At 38.4% G+C, this 20,010-nt stretch overlaps 1 protein-coding gene across 1 annotated transcript; it reads right to left on the reverse strand.

The window, feature by feature from the left end:
- Positions 1-1,588: 1,588 nt before the first annotated feature.
- LOC5564347 (DNA helicase MCM8) lies at positions 1,589-18,863 on the reverse strand. Its single transcript, XM_021850212.1, has 3 exons — positions 18,392-18,863; positions 17,900-18,333; positions 1,589-3,419 (listed from the first exon to the last, which is right to left on the reverse strand). Exons 1-3 carry the CDS (start codon positions 18,714-18,716, stop codon positions 1,641-1,643), a joined length of 2,538 nt encoding a protein of 845 aa, XP_021705904.1. The 5' UTR covers positions 18,717-18,863; the 3' UTR covers positions 1,589-1,640.
- Positions 18,864-20,010: the final 1,147 nt, after the last annotated feature.

Here is a 20,010-nt window from a genome sequence, read left to right on the forward strand (position 1 = left end):
ACAACCAGTTTGGATTCAGGAAAGGCAAATCTACTCTGGACACTATCCAGACGGTCGTTCAGACAACTGAGGTAGCAATCGACCATAAAAGGAGCGGCATCCGTTACTACGCGGTTGTCATTCTGGATATGAAGAATGCGTTCAACAGCGCAAGCTGGGAAGCGATAGCCCACGCATTTCATCGCCTCAAGGTACCGGTGCAGTTGTGTAAGCTTCTAGAAAGCTATTTTGATGGTAGGATTCTACTGTATGACACAGAGAAGGGGCAGAAAAGCGTTCGAATTACCGCGGGAGTACCACAAGGTTCAATCCTGGGCCCGCTGTTATGGAATGTGATGTACGATGACGTACTGAGGCTGCCCCTTCCGACGGGTGTTAAGATTGTTGGCTTCGCCGACGATATCACCCTAGTAGTCTATGGTGAATCGATGGAGGACGCTTTTTTGCGAGTCGATTGATACGCATAATAGTGTCTTGTATTCAATGTAGGCAATTTTACTTTTTTTATTTGGATTCACCCGATGACCCTGGAGGGATCGTTTCTGTTTGTTACAATTTTCTGAGCAGACAATCTCTACCGTTTTCGAAGTGTAATCAATTAAACTGTGAATAAAACATTTGTTTTCCTCATTTGAATGCCGGCATTCAAATAATTAAAATATTAACACCTAACCACAAATGCTCTGGGTCCATCGCCAGCTTTACAGGCAAATCCTGACCTGATCTTAGGGATCATGCACAAATTACGTCACGCTCCGAGGGGGGGAGGGGGTTAAACCAAGTGTGACCAGCCTTACAAAAATTTCGGAGGGCTCATACAAAAAACGTCCAAAGGGGGGGAGGGGGTCGAAAAAGTTGAAATTTAGCGTGACATAGTTTGTTCACCATCCCATATATCCCTACCAACTTCCACCTCCGTAGCACTTATGAGGGCGTTGCTGAGTCGGTGGCCTCTACTGTACTGCATCAACATTTCCTTCCCCTATCCCAAGTCACGGTAAAGATGGGCATGGCCAAGGTTTAGGTTTAGGTCAGTCTTGTTCCAGAAAGCAGTCTGGATGAGATTATCAAATGACACATTAATATTGCTAGTATCCAATCTACGAAGTATAACGTAGCTACGCTAACGCTAAAATTTAACTCACTGGTCACTCGCAGGTGGTCGATCAAATTTTCAGCACAAACGGTTGTCTGGTTTTCAAGTTTTGTGCTCGTAAAAATAATAAGTTTAGTTTAAAGTGACCAGACGTCCCGGATTATCCGGGACAGAACAATTTTTAACTTGACAGTACAGTGTCAATACTGTTTATTTCAATTAACTTAGTACCTATAAAGTACATGTCTCAGATTGAATATGAATGTAAATAGCAAATCAAATATAGGCAGCGCTTCACTAGGGATGCACAGATGATTTGAGGAATTTCTTCAAAACAGGTACACTGAAAAAAACCGATGCTAGTTTGATCAATTTCATTGTAGTACCAGCTACTTCATCGAGATCAATTTTTCATAGGATATATTTATACAGAAATCAAGAGCTTAATTTCAACATACTGAAAATATTTCATATTAATATAAATAATACAAGTTTTAAATGTACCAACAGCTTTATAGAGAATATCCGTATTTCCCACTTACTTTCAATCCGCCATGAATTTGTACAAATCGCGTCCCTTCTTGAGCAAAAAGCCTTGAATGTTTAGCGCATCCAGCAACCGGTTGAAATCCGTACCAACGCCAGCCATCTGCTTCAGTTCCGCCAGCGAGAAAATGGTTTTGTTCTGCGTCGCCACCTTGGACTGCAACAGCCGCACGTATCGTTTCACCAAACTAGTCTGACTCACACCGGCGCCGTTCATCAGACGATTCGGTTGCAGATCGCCCACGTCGTTGCTGAACACATCGATCATACTGTACCGCAGAATAGCGATAACGTCTTGGGCGTGTTGAAGAGTTGCCTCTGATTCGAGATCCATTCGTGCCCTGGCCTGGGTAAGACGCACCAAGGCCTCTAGCTGGCGAGTTGTCACCGGTATGGAGTCCATTCCCTGCTGAGCTCTGCGCATTTCGGCGTAAAAATTCCTAATCTCTAGGGCTGCAGCTTCTGTTAGCTTGGGATGGATGTTCTTACGAGCGTAAGCTATGTATTTTTGTATAAGCTCCACTGGTAGTAAGTCCATTTTCTCGTTGGCTCTGATTTTCAATCGTTCGTGAAGAGGTGTTTCGGCTTGCGATCCGTGTATAGTTGTTGTCCCCATTCCGATGAGAAGTGCCTGAAAAGCGGCACCCTGTGGTTGTTGTCCATTTTGCATTCCGTGCAATCGCTGGACATGAGCGGCCAGCAAGTTATCTAGGTGAGCATTTGGTCGATCCAGTTGAATGAAAACCAAATCAAATCGAGACAGGAGAGCTGGCTTCATTTTTAAATTTTCCGAAACGGTTTTCGATTTATCATAATGGCCTCCGGATGGATTGGCTGCAGCAAGGATACATGTGCGTGCGGGCAATGAACAGATGACTCCAGCTTTAGCTACGCTTACCACTTGCTGTTCCATAGCCTCCAGCAATATCTGATGATTTCCCGACATTTTATCAAACTCGTCAATACAACAAGCACCTTGATCTGCTAGTACCAAAGCACCTGCTTCCAATGCTCCTCCAGTACATTTTTCTGTTCGAACAGCAACAGTCAATCCGGCATTTGAGGTGCTATTACCACAAACAAAAATGCCCCTCGGAGACACTTCTGCACAGGATTGCAGCATTTGACTCTTTCCAATGCCGGGATCGCCAACAATGAGAACGTGAATTTCAGAACGGCGGCCTTTGGTTATAGAGGCACCTCCAAATAATCCTAGTAATAGTCCAGCCTTAATCATTTCGTGGCCATATATCATCGGGCATAGAGATTGAACCAGTAAACGGAACGGACAGGGTTCAGATCTAATCATTCGTATGGCTTCCATATCCAAATCGGAGAATTCTGCCGCTCGATGCCAACTGGCCAAGGAATTTTTGTTGCTACGAACAGCCACTGCTTGCATGTACATCTTATACATACTGGCTGTGGTGCGAGCCTTTGAGCTATTCTCCTCCTGAGGACGACCTTTCAAGATTCCCGTTATGGTTACATCATCTCCAGGACAAACAGCATCTACCAGCTCATGAGTAAGCTCCACCTCAATGCTTCTGGGAACCTGGCCGTGTCCTGAGCGAGCACCAAGCATAGATTCCTGCAAGCGTACAGTTTGAAATGCTTCCGTCCTCGTGAATACGGATGATCGCAGTGGAATAAAATTGCTCCTAGCTTTACATCCTTCTCGACAGGATGTGGGGAGAGTCAACATTCCGTCTGTCTGACGAATCGCTTGCTGACCATGGCACAGAGAACAACGGAATGCCATCCACGAGTTCAGTACCTGAAAATGATCAACGGGTTTTCATCTATATCTTTACCTAATTTAATACGAAATGAAGCCACAACTAGAATTTTTAAAAGTAAAAAGTCGATCCCTTATTTTGGATTTTTTTTTTCGTAAGCCATTTAACAATTTAGATTCTGGCTGGTTTTATTTTTGTTTTATGTAGATTTGCATATTCCTCTAGTTTATACAGTAATTTTGATCACTTCTTCAAGAATAATTCAGATGCATAACAAAAAACTTCATGTTTGATAAGTACTAGTGAACTTGGCAACAGTTTTATGAATCTCTTGTAGTTTTATCCAAAAACACGTTCTTGAGCAAGAGTTAATAACCATAAATATGTTTAAATAGTATTATTGACTGTAGCATTATCGATCCGTACCGTTTACGAACTGATTTGCTACAGAATTCAATCTTCATTATTTGGTTTAGAAAAGTACTGTATTTTGCCATATAAGAAAAACGAGGAATTTTGTATGGAGACTGCAATCATGTTGAACAAGAAGATTTAAATAAATTTAATCGGACAATTTAAACCAAATTGTATCTAAAATAAAAGCTGAATTCCTATTCTGCATACTTATTGAATTAGATCACTGAATGTTTGATAAATCATACTTTATATTTCATGTAAAGATCAATGATACCAATGATGTATACAACTTTGGCAACCTACGGTTCAAAATTGTGACGTGCTGGAATATTTCTGACAACGACATCAGATTCAGTAACCCCAAAACGACTATAGACACATAATTTGATCCTTGAGACACACAAAAATGTCGTTTTTGTTACGCTGTGTAGAACACCCTCATTAAAAAAAGTAAAGTGTAACACGCACGATGTTATCAAACTTGAACGAACCTAAAGTTTCCCTTCGCATGGTTTTAGTTTATAACCGACGTCAGAACCTATCGTGGCGCTAATATTGACTTCGACCACTATCTGGTGATGGTGAAACTGCGCCCAAAACTATCCGTCATCAACGATGTACGGTACTAACGCCCGCCTCGGTACAATCTAGCGCGACTGAAACAACCGGATGTCGCCAATGCGTACGCGCAGCATCTTGAGGCAGCGTTGCCAAATGAGGGCGAGCTCGACAGGGCCCCTCTTGAGGACTGCTGGAGAACAGTCAAAGCAGCCATTAGCGATGCTGCCGAAAGCATTGTCGGATATATGGAATTGAGCTCAAGAAAGGATTGGTTCGACGAGGAGTGCCAGGAGGTTTTAGAGGATAAGAATCCAGCGCGGGCTGCAATGCTGCAGCATGGTAGGGTCGATGTACCAATAGCCGCATAGCTAAGAACAAATATTCGTATAATATCGAAAAATAAAGCCTGCGGAATTACTTTTAGATCATCTGAAAGCTTTTTATCTTGGCTTTGTGGAAAAATTATGAAACATAAGAAAACTCATGTTTTTGTATTTATTATCGCTTGTGCCACTATAGGAACACATGTGCCTATAGTAGCACTATTCCTAATTTCTGTTCCTATAGTAGCACTAGCCTCACGGAATAGGCAAAACACAAATCAAAACCGTATTTTTACAAAACTTATATATTTTTCCTTTGAAGTGTGGAACGAAAGCGTTCGATTGATGTAAAAAAGTTCCTAATTTATCAACTATTTTGTTTAATAACAAAATAGTTTCTCTTAGTAGTGCTACTATAGGAACAATAGGTTAACTATAGGTGCAAGGGAGCTAAAATTTTAAGCAAAACTATTTATTTCGACCATATTTTGAACAAAATCGAGCTGTGTGTCAATGGTACTTAGATAAATAGCTACTGATCTTCATGTCAAAAATTATTTTGCTACGATTGCCAGCGAAACGGTCGTAAAAAGGTACTAGTGCGACTATAGGGGACCGTCCACTAAGGGAACACCGACCCTACGCGGCAAAACGTGGAACGATACATACTGAAGCGGAAACAGCACCCCGCCGATTCCGGGACAAAAAGCACCGCCTGGAAGGGCTGGAATGCCAAGAGATGGAGTTGTTGTACCGTTCGCGAGACACGCGGAAGGTTTTTTTTTCTTTATTAACGAGATTTTTAGCCCTGGGCTAGTTTATCTCGGGACCAACGGCTTTACTTCCCTTCCGAAGGAAGTCGTCACTATAACTTTTTTGTCAGTGACTATCTCGGGGATGGGATTCGATCCCAGGTCCTCGGCGTGAGAGGCGTGTATTCTAACCACTACACCAGGGCCGTCCCCAAACGCGAAAGGTCTATCAAAAGCTCAGCACATCCCGTAAAGGCTTCGTGCCGCAAGATGAAATGGGCCGGGATAAGGATGGGAGCAGTTTGACGGACGAGCGTGAGGTGATCAAAATGTGGAAGCAGCACTACGATGAGCAGTTTGACGGACGAGCGTGAGGTGATCAAAATGTGGAAGCAGCACTACGATGAACACCTGAATGGCGCAGAGAACACAGGCACAGAAGGTCAGGACAGCGAAAGCGACAGCTACGTCAGCACAGCGGACAGTGGAAACCAAGCAGCTCTCACAGGGTGTCTACTCATTCACAGAAATAAAATTCCCTGATATTTACAGGTTTTTCAAGGATCTGAAAAATAATTCCAGGTTCAAGAAATTCTTCAAAATAGATAAATGATTGATGAATTTTCTATATTAGATGACTAAAAATTTATATTCAATGATAGGAGTTTGGCTAACGATAAGTATTATCACTTCAATAAAAAAATATATCTGTTTGATAATCAAATGCAGGGCTGTTACAACAGTCGCGAATTTCGTGATTCTCGCGGATTTCGCGATTTTTGCGGATTTGGTACGCCAGACGCGAAAATCGCGAGTGCATAAAACACTGTCGCAAAAATTGCGGATTTACCAAATCATAGAAAAACCAAATTGGTTAGATACCAACAATCGTTCATCATGAGGCAATTCTTGTTGTAAAAGTAAATCTACGTCTTCCTATTGAAAACTTTAAAATTCGAAGAATTAGTCTCTTTACAGTCACAGATTTTCTATTTTTACTTTCTAGGTATCCTCTTTGGCTGTTTAAATGCTTACTTAAAAGTTTTCTGCGATACCTATTGATTTGTTACGAATAATTATATATAAAACATATTTAAGGTACAGTGGGGGAAGGGTATCAGTGGGGTAAGTGGATAATTTGTCAATATAAAGCATAAATACTTGAATATGTTGAATGTTTTCGCACCATAGCATCGTTTTAGGTTATATTCTTATGCCCACACTGATACTATTGCAAAACTGGTACTACACGTACACTAACACAAGCAAACTTGTAAGCTGCAAAAAGTAATTAATTTGAAAATTGTTTTCCATCAATCAAAAATCCATTGTATCTCAGTCTTAAATCGAATTCTACTTTTTTCGACACATGGTGAGCACTTCAGTTCTTATTGAATGAATCACAATGAAAAATATGTGATTTTTATAAATAAATACAAATATATTGGACATGGTACACTTACCCCTACTTTTTAATGGGGTGGGGTAAGTGGATCAAGAATTATTATCATTTATTGGTAGACTGCTTACGAGAATTTTATTAAGATTTAATATCCGCAAATGTTGTTTTCCTTTGTTTTCTTCCATTCCCAGCTTGAATTAGTAAAATTGACCATAGAAAATTTGAATTAATCCACCTAAAACTTTTTTCAACCTTTCTGGAATAAAAAAATATAAAAAATAATAATTTCAAAATTTACACGAAATTTTTCGTGTGTTATCTAAGTTGAGTTGTAAAAGAGCAAAATATACTAATTTTCCAATTAAATGCATAGTATCGTACCTTATTTGACCATATAAATTGTTCTAGACAGATGATACACATATGTTCATAAATAAAATAGAAGGATTTCGGTTTTTTTTTTTTTATTCTATTTATTTATTTTAAAGGCTCAATCGCGTTAGCATAACGGAGCCGAAAACCATTAGAATAATTGACAATTCATTAATAGCCTTGTCTAATTAATTCCTCAATTCGCCTATCGTCCTCTTCAATGTATTGGCGGCGCAAGTCTTCATCTTCGATGTGCGAGTACGATAATCGTCTCCCTATCCGTGCGGGACGAGTATCAGGAACAACAATGAGGCTGCTATCACTTTCGCTTGAGGTCGATGTTGCAGGTTTTTTCAGCTGTTTGGTTGATTCTGAGTCGGCCGAATCTACTGACCGCTGACGCTTAACGTCGTTTTTGTTGGTTTTCATTTTAGTTGTTTTGCCTCCAGCGGTTGTCGTTTGAGAAAGAGATGGCCATTGTTCTTCGGATACGGGGTTTTGCTGCTGTACGGCCGACGGTGGCTGCGGTGTGGGTTTGGATGTTTTTTGGGATTGTTGCGATTGATATTTTATTGCCGCTTCTGAGCATCGCATTTTCGGGTGAGATTTATTACCGCAAGTGCGACAGGTGCGCACTTGAGAAAAATGTGATACTGACGTGACTTCTTCCGCAACCGTTATGAAGGATGGGATCGGGATTTTAAGCTGCATCCGCACCACGCGGACGCCGTTACTGAGGCCCGGAAAGTAATCTCTCCAGACGTCGTTGCGGATGCTAATCACTTCGCCATATTGACGCATATGATTGGCAATCACAAGATTATCCATTTCCTCTGGAAGGTCGTGGAGACGCACATCGACGGCATCGCTTTCAACGTATATTGGCAAAGGGATTGCCTGCTTCTTCCCAGCACATTCCATATAGTGATTTAGATGGTGCGCAGCGACAACTCTAGATGCCAACTCTTGGCTTTGCACTGCAAGGTACACCACATTTTTAACATTGTGCAGTTGCACAGTTTTCACTACGGACATCTCAAGTTTGAGTTCCTCATCGATGAACTTCTTGATATCCGCTACAGTCGGATGTTTTGGTAAAATTGAAGTGTCTAACACGACACAATTTTTACGCGGTACCGGCATTTTAGTACGAACAAAAGAATCTCAAAAGCGAAAAACGAAACCCGTGTACGTCTGATCTGACTGGGAGACGGATAGCAACTGAAGGATTTCGGTTTGTTATTCCAAAGTAAAAGTAACTAATATTTTTAAACTAAGAGTGTTTTTTGAAAATATCGTTAGGAATAATCCAACAATACTTCTGTTTAACTTATGCGTATAAATGGATGAATTTTCTCCATTTTTTTTTTCTAGAGTCAATGTTTTTTTTTTTTGTTAGATTTAGTATGAACTAATATATACATACTTTTTATTATGTTTTGATTAAATAAAGGTACTTTTTTAATTTTGAAGTATTATAATATAACATTACTAGCACTAATAGCAAGAACGAGAGTAATATCATTTTTATTAAACATAATCACACCACATTTGTTTCGAGAACAGATTTTTTTAATTGATGATCCACTTACCCCACCATGGTGGGGCAAGTGGATCATTTGGCGCAAATTTTTAAGTCTCTCATACTCAATACATAACAATTAGAAAAATAGAAATTAATGACGATTTGAAGTATAATAGTCCCTCATTTGTTATCCACAGAAAAAAGTTTGAATTACATTATTCACTTTAGCTGTATATAACAATGAAGTTAACTATTGATTTTTCTGTATCCACTTACCCCACGGTACCTTATATAAAATATTTAAACTCAGTAGATGGAAAAAACGATTTTTTTTTTTTTGTATGGTATTCAGTTGGAGCTGCCTGACAGCTTAACTTGTCAAGGCTGAACCCTCGGTCTGGCTTTAGTCGAAATGGTTTTGAATAATTTGTCATTCAAGTGCTATTCTGATTACTCCTGTCTTTTACGTAAGATTAGAATCTTAAATGTCAATTGTCGTCAAGTCTTAACAAAATTAGGCTGTTTAGCAGTAGTTCTAGTTAATTTCATTTTTGTTGTTAAAAGTATTTATTGGTCATTACGTTCATATATCCTTAAAGAAAAAAGTCGCTTTCCTTGTCTGTTCAACAATTTTTCGAAACTAGCAAGTGTACCCTAATGATCGATTTCAGCGTTTTACTTTTCATAGTCATTTTTATAGTGAATATTGAAGAGTAAAGTTACCTTAGGCTTCTATTACAGTCTCCTACAAGATTCACTTTTTGGTGGCAAATGCGATGCTTCACAACGCTTACTTTCTACTTGTAAATTTTGCGAAAATGAAGCTGGAATTAGATTATTTATACCGCTTTTACAAAAGAGGTATTTCTCATTATGGCAATGTAAAAACCATATTAAAATAAGATTGTCGCCACTTATTTCTACTCAGTGAATCTGCTAGTCATTTTCCTAAGAGTTCCTAAGTAATCCCTACGTCGTATATGATAACGATGTATCTAGCTAGCTAATAGTAAGAGTGGCTACGGATCATTCTGGTCAGCAAAAGGCAAACTGAACGTCACCAATAGTATTAATGTCCACTTCGAATAGATTAATTATTTGAAATGGGCATCAATTCTATCAATGACGCAGAATGTCCGTTGGATCACATCCGAGATATTATTGCGTCTATGCCATATGAATTATGACGCGGCTTTAAGCAAAAAGTGCCAAAATGTGATACCACCACTACAGGTTACGCCTTTGGTTTCCATCATATGGGCTAATGGATTATGCCCTCCCATCGCGGCAAGGTCGCATAACCAAGGGGAGGGAAGTAGATGAAAAAAACGAATTTAGTACTATACTATTTAATTCCACTAGAGTTGGTATCCTTTGACAGATACGCGTATTTCGACCTGTCTAGTACACGACAATGAAGACGGCCTTACAGTTGAGGTCTAAATACGCGTATCTGTCAAAGGATACAAACTCTAGTGGAATTAAATGGTATAGTATTAAATTAGTTTTTTATCTACTTATAGGTATTCTACTAAACAGCTCGAAGATTTATCATCATATTTAAATTAGTTAAACTTTATCTGTTTTTCGATAACGTAACTAGTGGTATTTTAAAAACCTTTCCGAATAATAATAGTGAAAGCCCTTTTTCATACAAAATGCTCATCTTTAGGGTGCTGTAACTTTGTTTCCCTACTAGCAATCGGCATGAAATTTTTAAATAGAGTACAAATATGCTCAACTTCATTATCACAAGATTTAATTTTTTTTTTTTTCAAAGCACCGATTAAAAGGTAAAATCGCTCAAATAATACAGGCCGGACTCGATTATCCGGTGATTCGATTATCCGGAATGTTAGACTCGATCATCCGGATGGGGTTTTAAAAAGGTTTTTTTTTGTGTATGCTGGCCAAGACCCCTAATGTTCCCAGAAATAATTTCCGGCTACGCCACCGCATCATATAAATAAAACAAAAAAAAAAGATAATACAGGTATATTCCGTTTTTATCAACACGATCGGCAATTTTCAGTTGATAAAAACGGAACCGTGACAAAAACGGAATAATTTTCTTAGACAAAATATTTTACAAATTTTAAAACAAAATTGCGGTTTTGCCAGGATAATACATAATTTCATCATATACATGCACAGTATTGATGTTTCGGAGCTGTGATTGGTATTAAGATTGTTTATTCGTATAATATCGTAAATAAAGTTGATTGCAGACTCCAATCAATCAATATGATTATTTGTTATGCTATAAATCTTTAATAGTTTATATTTTGTTGGTTAGATATTCATTGTATTTAATATGGAATATTAAACCGATTATTACATAAATGTGCTTTACATAATGAGATGCGTCATATTTGTAAAATTAACTACAAGGAAGTGGGTCAAGCTGATGATTGTCTTTTTTTTTTTTCAAGAAAAGACACGAAACAATTTCTTTTTCTTCTGTTTATGCTCATCCTTTTTCTTTTAATAAGAACAGTAATCTGAGAAAAAGGGTTTTCCTCAGTTGGGATGTAATACCATACAGACATTACATCGCAACTGAGGAATAGCCTTTTCTCACCTTCTGTTCTTATAAACACTTCCGCAGTTATCAACTGAGAGTTTTTTTTTTATTTTGTTAAGGCACATTTTCTTTTTTTTTCTTTATTAACGTGAATTCTAACACATATGGCTAGTTCTTCACTCCACATTTGCACACAATCCGATTGGTGATTAAATGTGGGAATATGTTGCGATAGTTTTGCAAGCTTTTATGAATAACAACGGTTTCCTGTCAAAATCTATTCTGTAGAATGATTGGGTGATTTTTCTTCACTATCACTACCAACTTCGACTGGGATGCACCTAGGGGGTGCGGACTCTTTAGGCTAGGTTGTTCAAATTGAACACAATCTTTTCCACGAGTGCTAACCCTTGTGTGTTTGCTTGTCTCGTAGGAATCTACAATCAAAATGCACACTTAAAATACTTCGCACAAAGCTCCTTCAGTTCAATGCAGCAAATGAACCCAATGAATAGACTTAATCAAAAAGTTGTTATATAGAAACATATTTTGAGCAGTTGTACAATACTCATGCATAATATGGACCAAGCATAATAATTATTTGACAGTTGGCGGTATTTGTGTTACATAAATTGTATAACAATTTTTAACGTGTCCAATTCACGACCGTATATTTCTAAGCGTACTCTGATCATTTTCATGAAAATTTTAGTTTGACAACAGCCTGGCTGCTTGTAGATTTTCTGTTCGCATCCTCCAGGGATGCACTAATCACCGTTATAGCGTCACCTTTACCGTTTAGCTCTGCAATGAATCACGAATTGGCTAGCACTAACCTAAATTAAAGTCCTACTATTTTGTTTGGTAAAAGGATAGTGAATATTTTTTTCAAGAACACAAAAGTGTACAAACTCCAGAACAAGCTTAACCAAAATAGAACTTTTGGTTAGAATCTCTTTGGCTAAGGTTTATGAATAAGCGTAAGGTAGTTGGTATAAGATCTAAGAAATCAGCGAGGAAGATGCAGAACAGAGCAAAATTCAATAACAAAAGTGTTCGGGCGGGACACTCAAGTGTTCTTTCAAAGTGTGGGTAAATGTGACCTTAGCAACAAGAGAGAAAGAGTACCAGAAAAAAATCCTCGTATTTTTTTGCACTCTCATTCGAATCGTTTGAGGATCTTTGTTGAAAATGTTGAGTGCAATTTTTACTCCTCAATAAAAGATCAAAATCGCCACATTTTTGCATTTTTGCTAGGACGTGGCCAGAGCAACTCTCGAGTGTTGAAAGATGCATCAATCTTGTCCATCAGCCCATGCTAAATTTGAAAACTTGGGAAAGGAAGGAATCAAACCTTATTCAATCGTATATAACTTGACACCTTTTATGTATCGTAGGTGATCAACACCAACATAATGTCGAAAATTCAACCCTGAGGCTATTGAAAAACATTTAAATAGCTACAAATAAGTTTTCAGTTTATATTTTAACCATTTAAAAACAAATAATAAAAAAAACATTTTTTGTGTTGATAAAAACGGAATAACAAAATCGGAACGTGATAAAAACGGAACATACCTGTATTTAAGTTTTTATATAGCAGATTTTAATTTTTATTTTAGTGTTTTGGTGTGAGGGTTACTGGTGGACAACCCCCACACCAAAACACTCTGCATCGAGCCCCCTGGTACTGGACTCATCTAAATTTACAATAATTACACTTGCTTTTACATTATTATATTGGTGTGTGAACGCAAGTGATGAATACTACAAAAAAACTAAATATATCTAGGGATGCCCAGTGGAACTTTGTTCCTTTTAATGTGTCCCAGTAGAAACTAAATTGGTTTAATCTAAAAATATAATTATACACTATTAAGTAAAACATACATAGAACATTTAACATAGTGCTATCAATTAAATGAAAAGATCAGAAAACTGGCAGTTATCGCCGCGAGATAATTAGCAGCGGTTCAAATAATAAAATCAGTAAAATTTTAACAGCCTGTCGAGACCCGTTCGATGTCGATATCAAAGACGATAAGATGGAATGAAAAGCAAACTACGATAAAAAGGATCACATTTACATAACGCAATTGCATCATCCGTCTAGGAACGATTAAGCATTTAGGTCTGCGCTCGAGATAAGAAAACACGCCCACGCGTGAGACGAGTGCGCATAAAGAGACACGGACACCGTCTTCAGCCATTTAGCTGCACAGACTGTAACCTAACACTAGACAACGGACAAGCATGCTCCAGTGGCACAGCCGAGAAACATTCCTTACGAAAAGTTTCTATGGCTAACGCAAGAATCGAACCCACACCCCATGACACGATTAGATCACTGCCTGACGACACTAACCGCACGGCCACGAAGCCCATAGGTTAAGATTTTATCTCTGTTTATTCTTCAGAAAGTATACAATTAGATCCTTTAAGCGTTACAAATGTCGCGCAATTTTATCACTTGGAACCTCGTCTTATTTGAATAGGCTCTTCGGATCTGGCGGAGAAAAACGATGAAAACAACGATAATTTAGGAGTTCTACCAGGTTCGAAAGGGACATAGTATATAAGCATAAGACAAATAAAATTTAGCCCCTTCAGGGACGAATACACTACCAACAAATTTGCAAGTAAAATTAATAAAACGTTTGTGAATCCCTGGACCTAAAAGGTATATGGAAATTTCCACTCAACATCATTTCAGTTTTACATAATTATACATCAATAGTGTAACCTGTAGAGTTAAGATGACTTTTGTACATTTGACACGAAATAAATCAAGTTCAAAGCTCACTCCAGGGTTCATATTTATCCGAAACCACGGACTCTAAGTACAAGGTAATTATAAATCCAGCAGCCAAGTGAAAAGTTCTCTCCTTTACTGGAGAAAAAAGTAGCTTGGTAAACCTGGAAAGGAAATACAGATACGGAAGCGAAAGCGTCTCTCCAAGTGGAGAATCAAGTAGCATCCGAAACTGCCAAGCAGTTGATACGAAATCAATTCAGGAATGTGTTGATTTTGGATCTTTAGTACTATTTTAAACTAGTTTTAAATAAAATTCTATTGTTGATCGCTTTCAATCGCGTTGGTATTTTGTTGTATATAGAAGGTCCGTTGAATGATATCCGCGTTTGACCGATACAGGTCAAGGCTCTAGATCTGACCAAGTTACTTGCATGTCTTGTATTGTAGCTGTGGGAACTAGCAGGTAATACCATGTTAGTATGCATGTTAGGATTTTTTTTTATAATATCATAAACAAACAAACAAGACTGTAAGTCGCAAAGGCCACGTAGAGGTAAAGCGCTATGTGGTAAGCTTGTATAGATTTGAATGGTAGGATATAGTCGTGGTAAGGAATAAATGATTTTAAAGCATCGATTTTGCAAAACTTGCAGTTTTTTTTTCAATTTAGACTGACAGGCATGACCCCAAACGATGATGAAGTATTGGAGATGAGAATGTACGCATCCAAAATAAAATTTAAGCAGTGCATAACGAGGAACAAATGATTTCACTCGATATATTAGCCCATAAAGAGATGAGACCTTTCATTGAATTTGATCAATATGGATACCCCATGAAAGTGACGGATCTAATACTAAACCAAGATATTTAAAATTGTACACCCTTTCAATTACGGTCTGTCCTATACAAATATGTATATCAAAGTTTACTTTTTTCCGTGGGGAATGAAACAACATATATTTTGTTTTCATTGAATTTAGTGACAATAAATTGGAGTCAAAAAACTGCATAAGAATGCGTAGATCACTGTTCATGCTCAGAATGATAGCAGAAGGATCCAGACTAGGATAGAAAATCGCTGTATCATCCGCGAAAAGTCTCGGAATTCTCTTTAAAGGTAGTCTTCCAAGGTCATTTATATATAAAAGGAACAGAAGAGGACCTATATTACTGCCTTGGGGAACGCCAATATTGATCGTCTTTAAAGCACCTCGAAAGTCCTAGATTGCTACAAATTGATGTCTGTTACTCAAATACAGGGATGAGAAAAGTACTGGAGCAAACATTTACCGCCTCTACATTTACATCTTTCTACACGACCATCAAAATCCAAAGCAAACCATGACGGTTCAAAACAAAAAAATGTCACGGCTCTTCAAAAATGTAATCTTCTTCTTCCTAACGTTTTTCAACCCCGAATGCGAAATGACTCGAGCACAGTGGTGACACGATTTTTGCGGTTTTCGGGGTTTTGCATTTTTGCTCGATAAAGGCAGTATGAAATTGAACTTGTTTATATGTATCGTAACGGAATGATTGTGGTCTTTCTGTTAGAGCTAATAGATTTCAATTAGTTGAAAACACAAGCAAAATATTAGCGATTGAATGATTTTACACTTTTTTCAATCATTCAGCTTGGAATGGCTGCCCGAAAATGGTCATAGTGGAGAGACAAAAACAGTCAAGCAGTGTGTGAACTGTTGGCAGCGCAACGCCTGATGGTATTGATGCTGCTGCTGCTTTGTGTTTTGGTGGAATGGCAGAATCGATGAACTGTGGTGAATTGCGGTCACAGTTCCCAAGACTGCTCAAATAGCTCTTAATGATATTATTTGCTACACCTCATGTTCCATAGTATTCTAATTTTTGCAGAAGAATATTGTGATTTAGGGTGCCAAATGCCTTTTTAAGATCTATAAAAAGACCACCAATAACACACTTGTTATCAATTATGTCAATTAAAAAATCGACAAGTTCAACTATCGCTGTAGAGGTACTGGAACCTTTTCTGAAGCCATATTGAAATTTGTATAATATGTTGTACTTATCCATGAATTTTACTAACCTGTTTACCAGCATTTTTTCAAAAAATTTACTGATAACAGGCTGAATTTTACTGATCAGGCACTTCACCGGATTTAAAAACAGGAGTTGCTTTTGCAACTTTAAGATATTCTTTTAGTGATTGGATTATCCGGAGGATTCGATACTCCGGATAATCGACCTGTAAGGGTTTTAATATTTCAAATATCTGCTGTATTTTTAATGTTAAAAATTTTCTTCACTCGTCGTTTAAACAATCTCTACACTTGTATACACCAATCAATATTTTACAAAATTGTTGCTGAACAATAATTCCTAAAACAAAAACTGCTATTATTTTGAGCGATTTCGCGTGGTGCATAACTTTTGAACCGGCGTTTCGGAAAAAAATATTGTGATAATGAAATTGAGCATATTAGTAGCTCTCTTTAAAAATTTCATGCCGATTAGTCATGGGGAATCAATGTTACAGCATATCAAAGTGGATCATTTTGTATGGAAACCGGCTTGTTTTACTAGTATTCTTAACACAGCTGTAGATCTGAAAGACATTGTGTATTTAATATTCCTTATCAGAAAAAAAAGCAGTCAACAAATTTTTGAATGTTATGTTTTTTGCGGAAACCTTGGAAAGTCATTCATAACTTCAAATGGCTTCTATTTCAGATGTCGCGATTTTCGCGGATACCGATTTGGAATTTTTGTAACAGCCCTGCAAATGATCTGATGGTGCCTTTTGTTATCAAAGTATGTATGTATGTAAGGGTTACCACTCATTATTGCAGGGCACAGCCATTAGACAGTAGACTGTCCTCTTTGTATGATGTTATCCAGTTGATTGTTACAAATCTTTGTTAAAATTCAAGGTTCACTCAAGGCAATCCCAAAATTACAACCCAGATTCTAGCCACTGATCGACTGGTCATGTCATCGTACAAAAGGATGTCTGGAGAAAAGCGGCCATGAACCCAGTGAATTGGCGAAATATTGTTGGCGAGGTTGCTCGCTGTCACTATCAACGCTTAAAATTTGCTGATTTGTACAGGCCGACTGCGATACAATTCGGATCAATCTACATCATATCAATTTCATGCTGTCTACTCCATCACATGTGCCTTGATGGCGATAGACAATAAATATCACTGATGGGTTAAGTTTAGCTTTAAATTAAGCAGTTAAAATGGCAATTTATCAGTACGATATTTTTGACAGTGTTGCAGGTAGGATGAAACTATTTGTTGGTCACTGAAAAACAGTAATAGCATGGATAATTACCACGTGATCACTCGTTCCGCAGTGATTATGATCTAGAGTGCGATGTCGCATCACTGCTGTTGGTTGTCAAATCAAAGTGATATTGATAGCTCGGAAGTGATAGTGATAGTTTTAGACCATCAGCCATCAGCTGATATGATTGATATTAAGCAACTCTGGCAAGCTAATTGATGTAAAACCAAATCAATAAAAAAAAATCCCATGATAAATCGGCCGATGAGTTTCAGAACGAACTCCAGTAGATATCTGAAGAATTCCTAAAGTGTTTGCTTGAAAAAATCGGTGGAATATTCGCGTAAGTCTCTGAAGGAGCCTTTTGAAAGACTTGCAATAAAATAGTGACCAAGTTTCTAAAAAGAGATCTACTAGAGGAAAAGCACTGATTTTCGACCTACAAGGAATCTGGGCCAATTTCCAGATTTTCTTACCAAGTAGGCCTAAATCGTATGAATTGGTCGAAAACTGCTGCTCTTCCCCTACCAGCCCTGGATTTGTGCTTTTGAAGACTTGGATTGTGGCTTCGATTCATATTCACCTCGAGAATTCATGTTTATGTTAAAACTAACCTGAGAATTCCCCGCTCTTATGATGGTTCCTCGTACGGCAAACAACTTTCCGAAGCTGTTGATTTTCATGTGTCGCAGGTGAACCTCTGGTCCGTGACCCACAACTCTTGGCCGGATGGCTTGAAGCATCAGTTTGTCGTGGGATTGAGATAGTTCGGACGATTGCGAAGTGAGATCTCCCATAAGGGCTTTGGTAACAACTTGGTGCATCGCCAGACCAGCCATGGCCAAAGTTTGCTCGGGATTGTCAACCAAATCCTGTCGGAATGTGGGCCAATCTTGCATAAATGCGGAATCCGATTCACCCACTCCAATATCCAACTCAAACCACAAGTTTGTCTTGATTGCGGATAGTTCGTATTGGTCCGGACACTTGGCGTAATGTCGTTCTGCTGCTTGAATTTTCTGCAAAGTGGATGAACCTTCACGATATCCTAAAATATTTGAGCATTTTAGTGAACATTAAAATTTGAAAGGATTAAAGATACCAACCCTCTTGAGGCAGATACAGCTTCCAACCAGGATATTCGCACGGTTCCTTTTCCAGCATAACTGAGAGCAGCGGCTGAGATTGAGACCCAACCGGCAACAGTCCCGGAGACGTGGGAGGATCGTCGGTCTGTTCTCCATTGCCGTCCATTCGAGGCAGGGCATAGCCAACGGGACGCTCGCGGGGAGGCCCTGATCCACCACCACGATTGTATGGACGCCAAAAACCGCGACCCCGCCAAGGCCGACCAGTACTGTTGCCTCGTGAAGCACCACGAGATGGTCGACCGCGCCCTCGGGATGAAGACGGTCCAGCACTTGGATCCATGACACTATAGATTATTATAATAAATTAAACTGTAACAAACGACTATAACATGAAAAAAAATTTAATGTTTAGGAATGTAATATAATCGAAAGAAAAACTCAACCGAACTGAAAAACAACAAACTGAAAATCTGTCAGTGTTCAGCAATGGGCGATTGCATCAAAAATATCGAACAAAAAAAATCGATGATCAAGTCAAGCGTGTGCTACACGGAGAAACAAGACAACTCAAAATCGAGATAAAAAGTACTCAAAATGATGTTCACTCAACAAGAGCAGTATTCATGCACTTATTTTCAATCATTTGATATCTAAACAGTATTTATTCATTACATATTCTATTAAATATGCATTTTGATTCTAAGTTTTAGAATTTATTATAACAATTTTGGAATAAGCATTTAAATGTGTATTTTGTGAATCTGCGTAAAAGCCGTCAAAGTCTTCCATTTGTGGTTTACCGTTTTACAACAGTGAGCTTATTAGTTGAATTATGTTTTATTAATATTAAGGTGGTCATAGAACGAAGCCACACCTCAAATTTTCTAGAGCACAAGACTTGAGAACTAAACAGCGCTCCGCGTTGAAAATTTATCCCACCAGCAAGCAAGTAATTTGATTGATTTTCAACGCGAACTGTCGTCAGATTTTCCAGTCTTGTGCACTTGAAAATTCGAATTTTGGCTTCGTTTTATAATCACCTTATTTATTTATTTAGTTGATGTTACATCAATTAATATGATAAAACTCGTTAACGATGTTACGCCAATTTACTCGGTCCATGGCTGAGGCCCTCCAACTTCGATTTTGGCCCATATGCTCTCCAGATCTTGTTGCACCTGATCAAGTCACCTCGCACGCGCTGTGCTCTCCACCTTCTTGTGCCAACCGGATTTGACGCGAACACCATCTTTGCAGGATTGTTGTCCAATAGCTCTGCGGAACACGGTTTTGTCTCAAGCACCAAAATACCACTATTTACCAAATAAATGTAAATTGTCTTTTAAAATATAATAGGAATGAAGAGTGAGGAATGAATAATTAGGACTCAGATGTGAAGAGTAGGAAGTGAGGAATGAGGAAGCCGTTCCGGTCCTGCGTGTGAGTCTGGAGAAGGGGTCTTCCAAACTCCCAGTAATGGCAAGTACAAACATAAAATGAATTTTGCATCGCCTGAAAGCATTTTGGTTTCCAGTCAGCCTTCAAATACATCACCTTTGTTTCGAGTCGCAACGTTTCCAACCAGTTCATCCCCGGGACGCACAATTACCGCCAGCCTCGAGGAAGCCCCATAT

This window comes from Aedes aegypti, chromosome 3 (genome assembly GCF_002204515.2).
Source record: "Aedes aegypti strain LVP_AGWG chromosome 3, AaegL5.0 Primary Assembly, whole genome shotgun sequence".
NCBI lineage: Eukaryota > Metazoa > Arthropoda > Insecta > Diptera > Culicidae > Aedes > Aedes aegypti.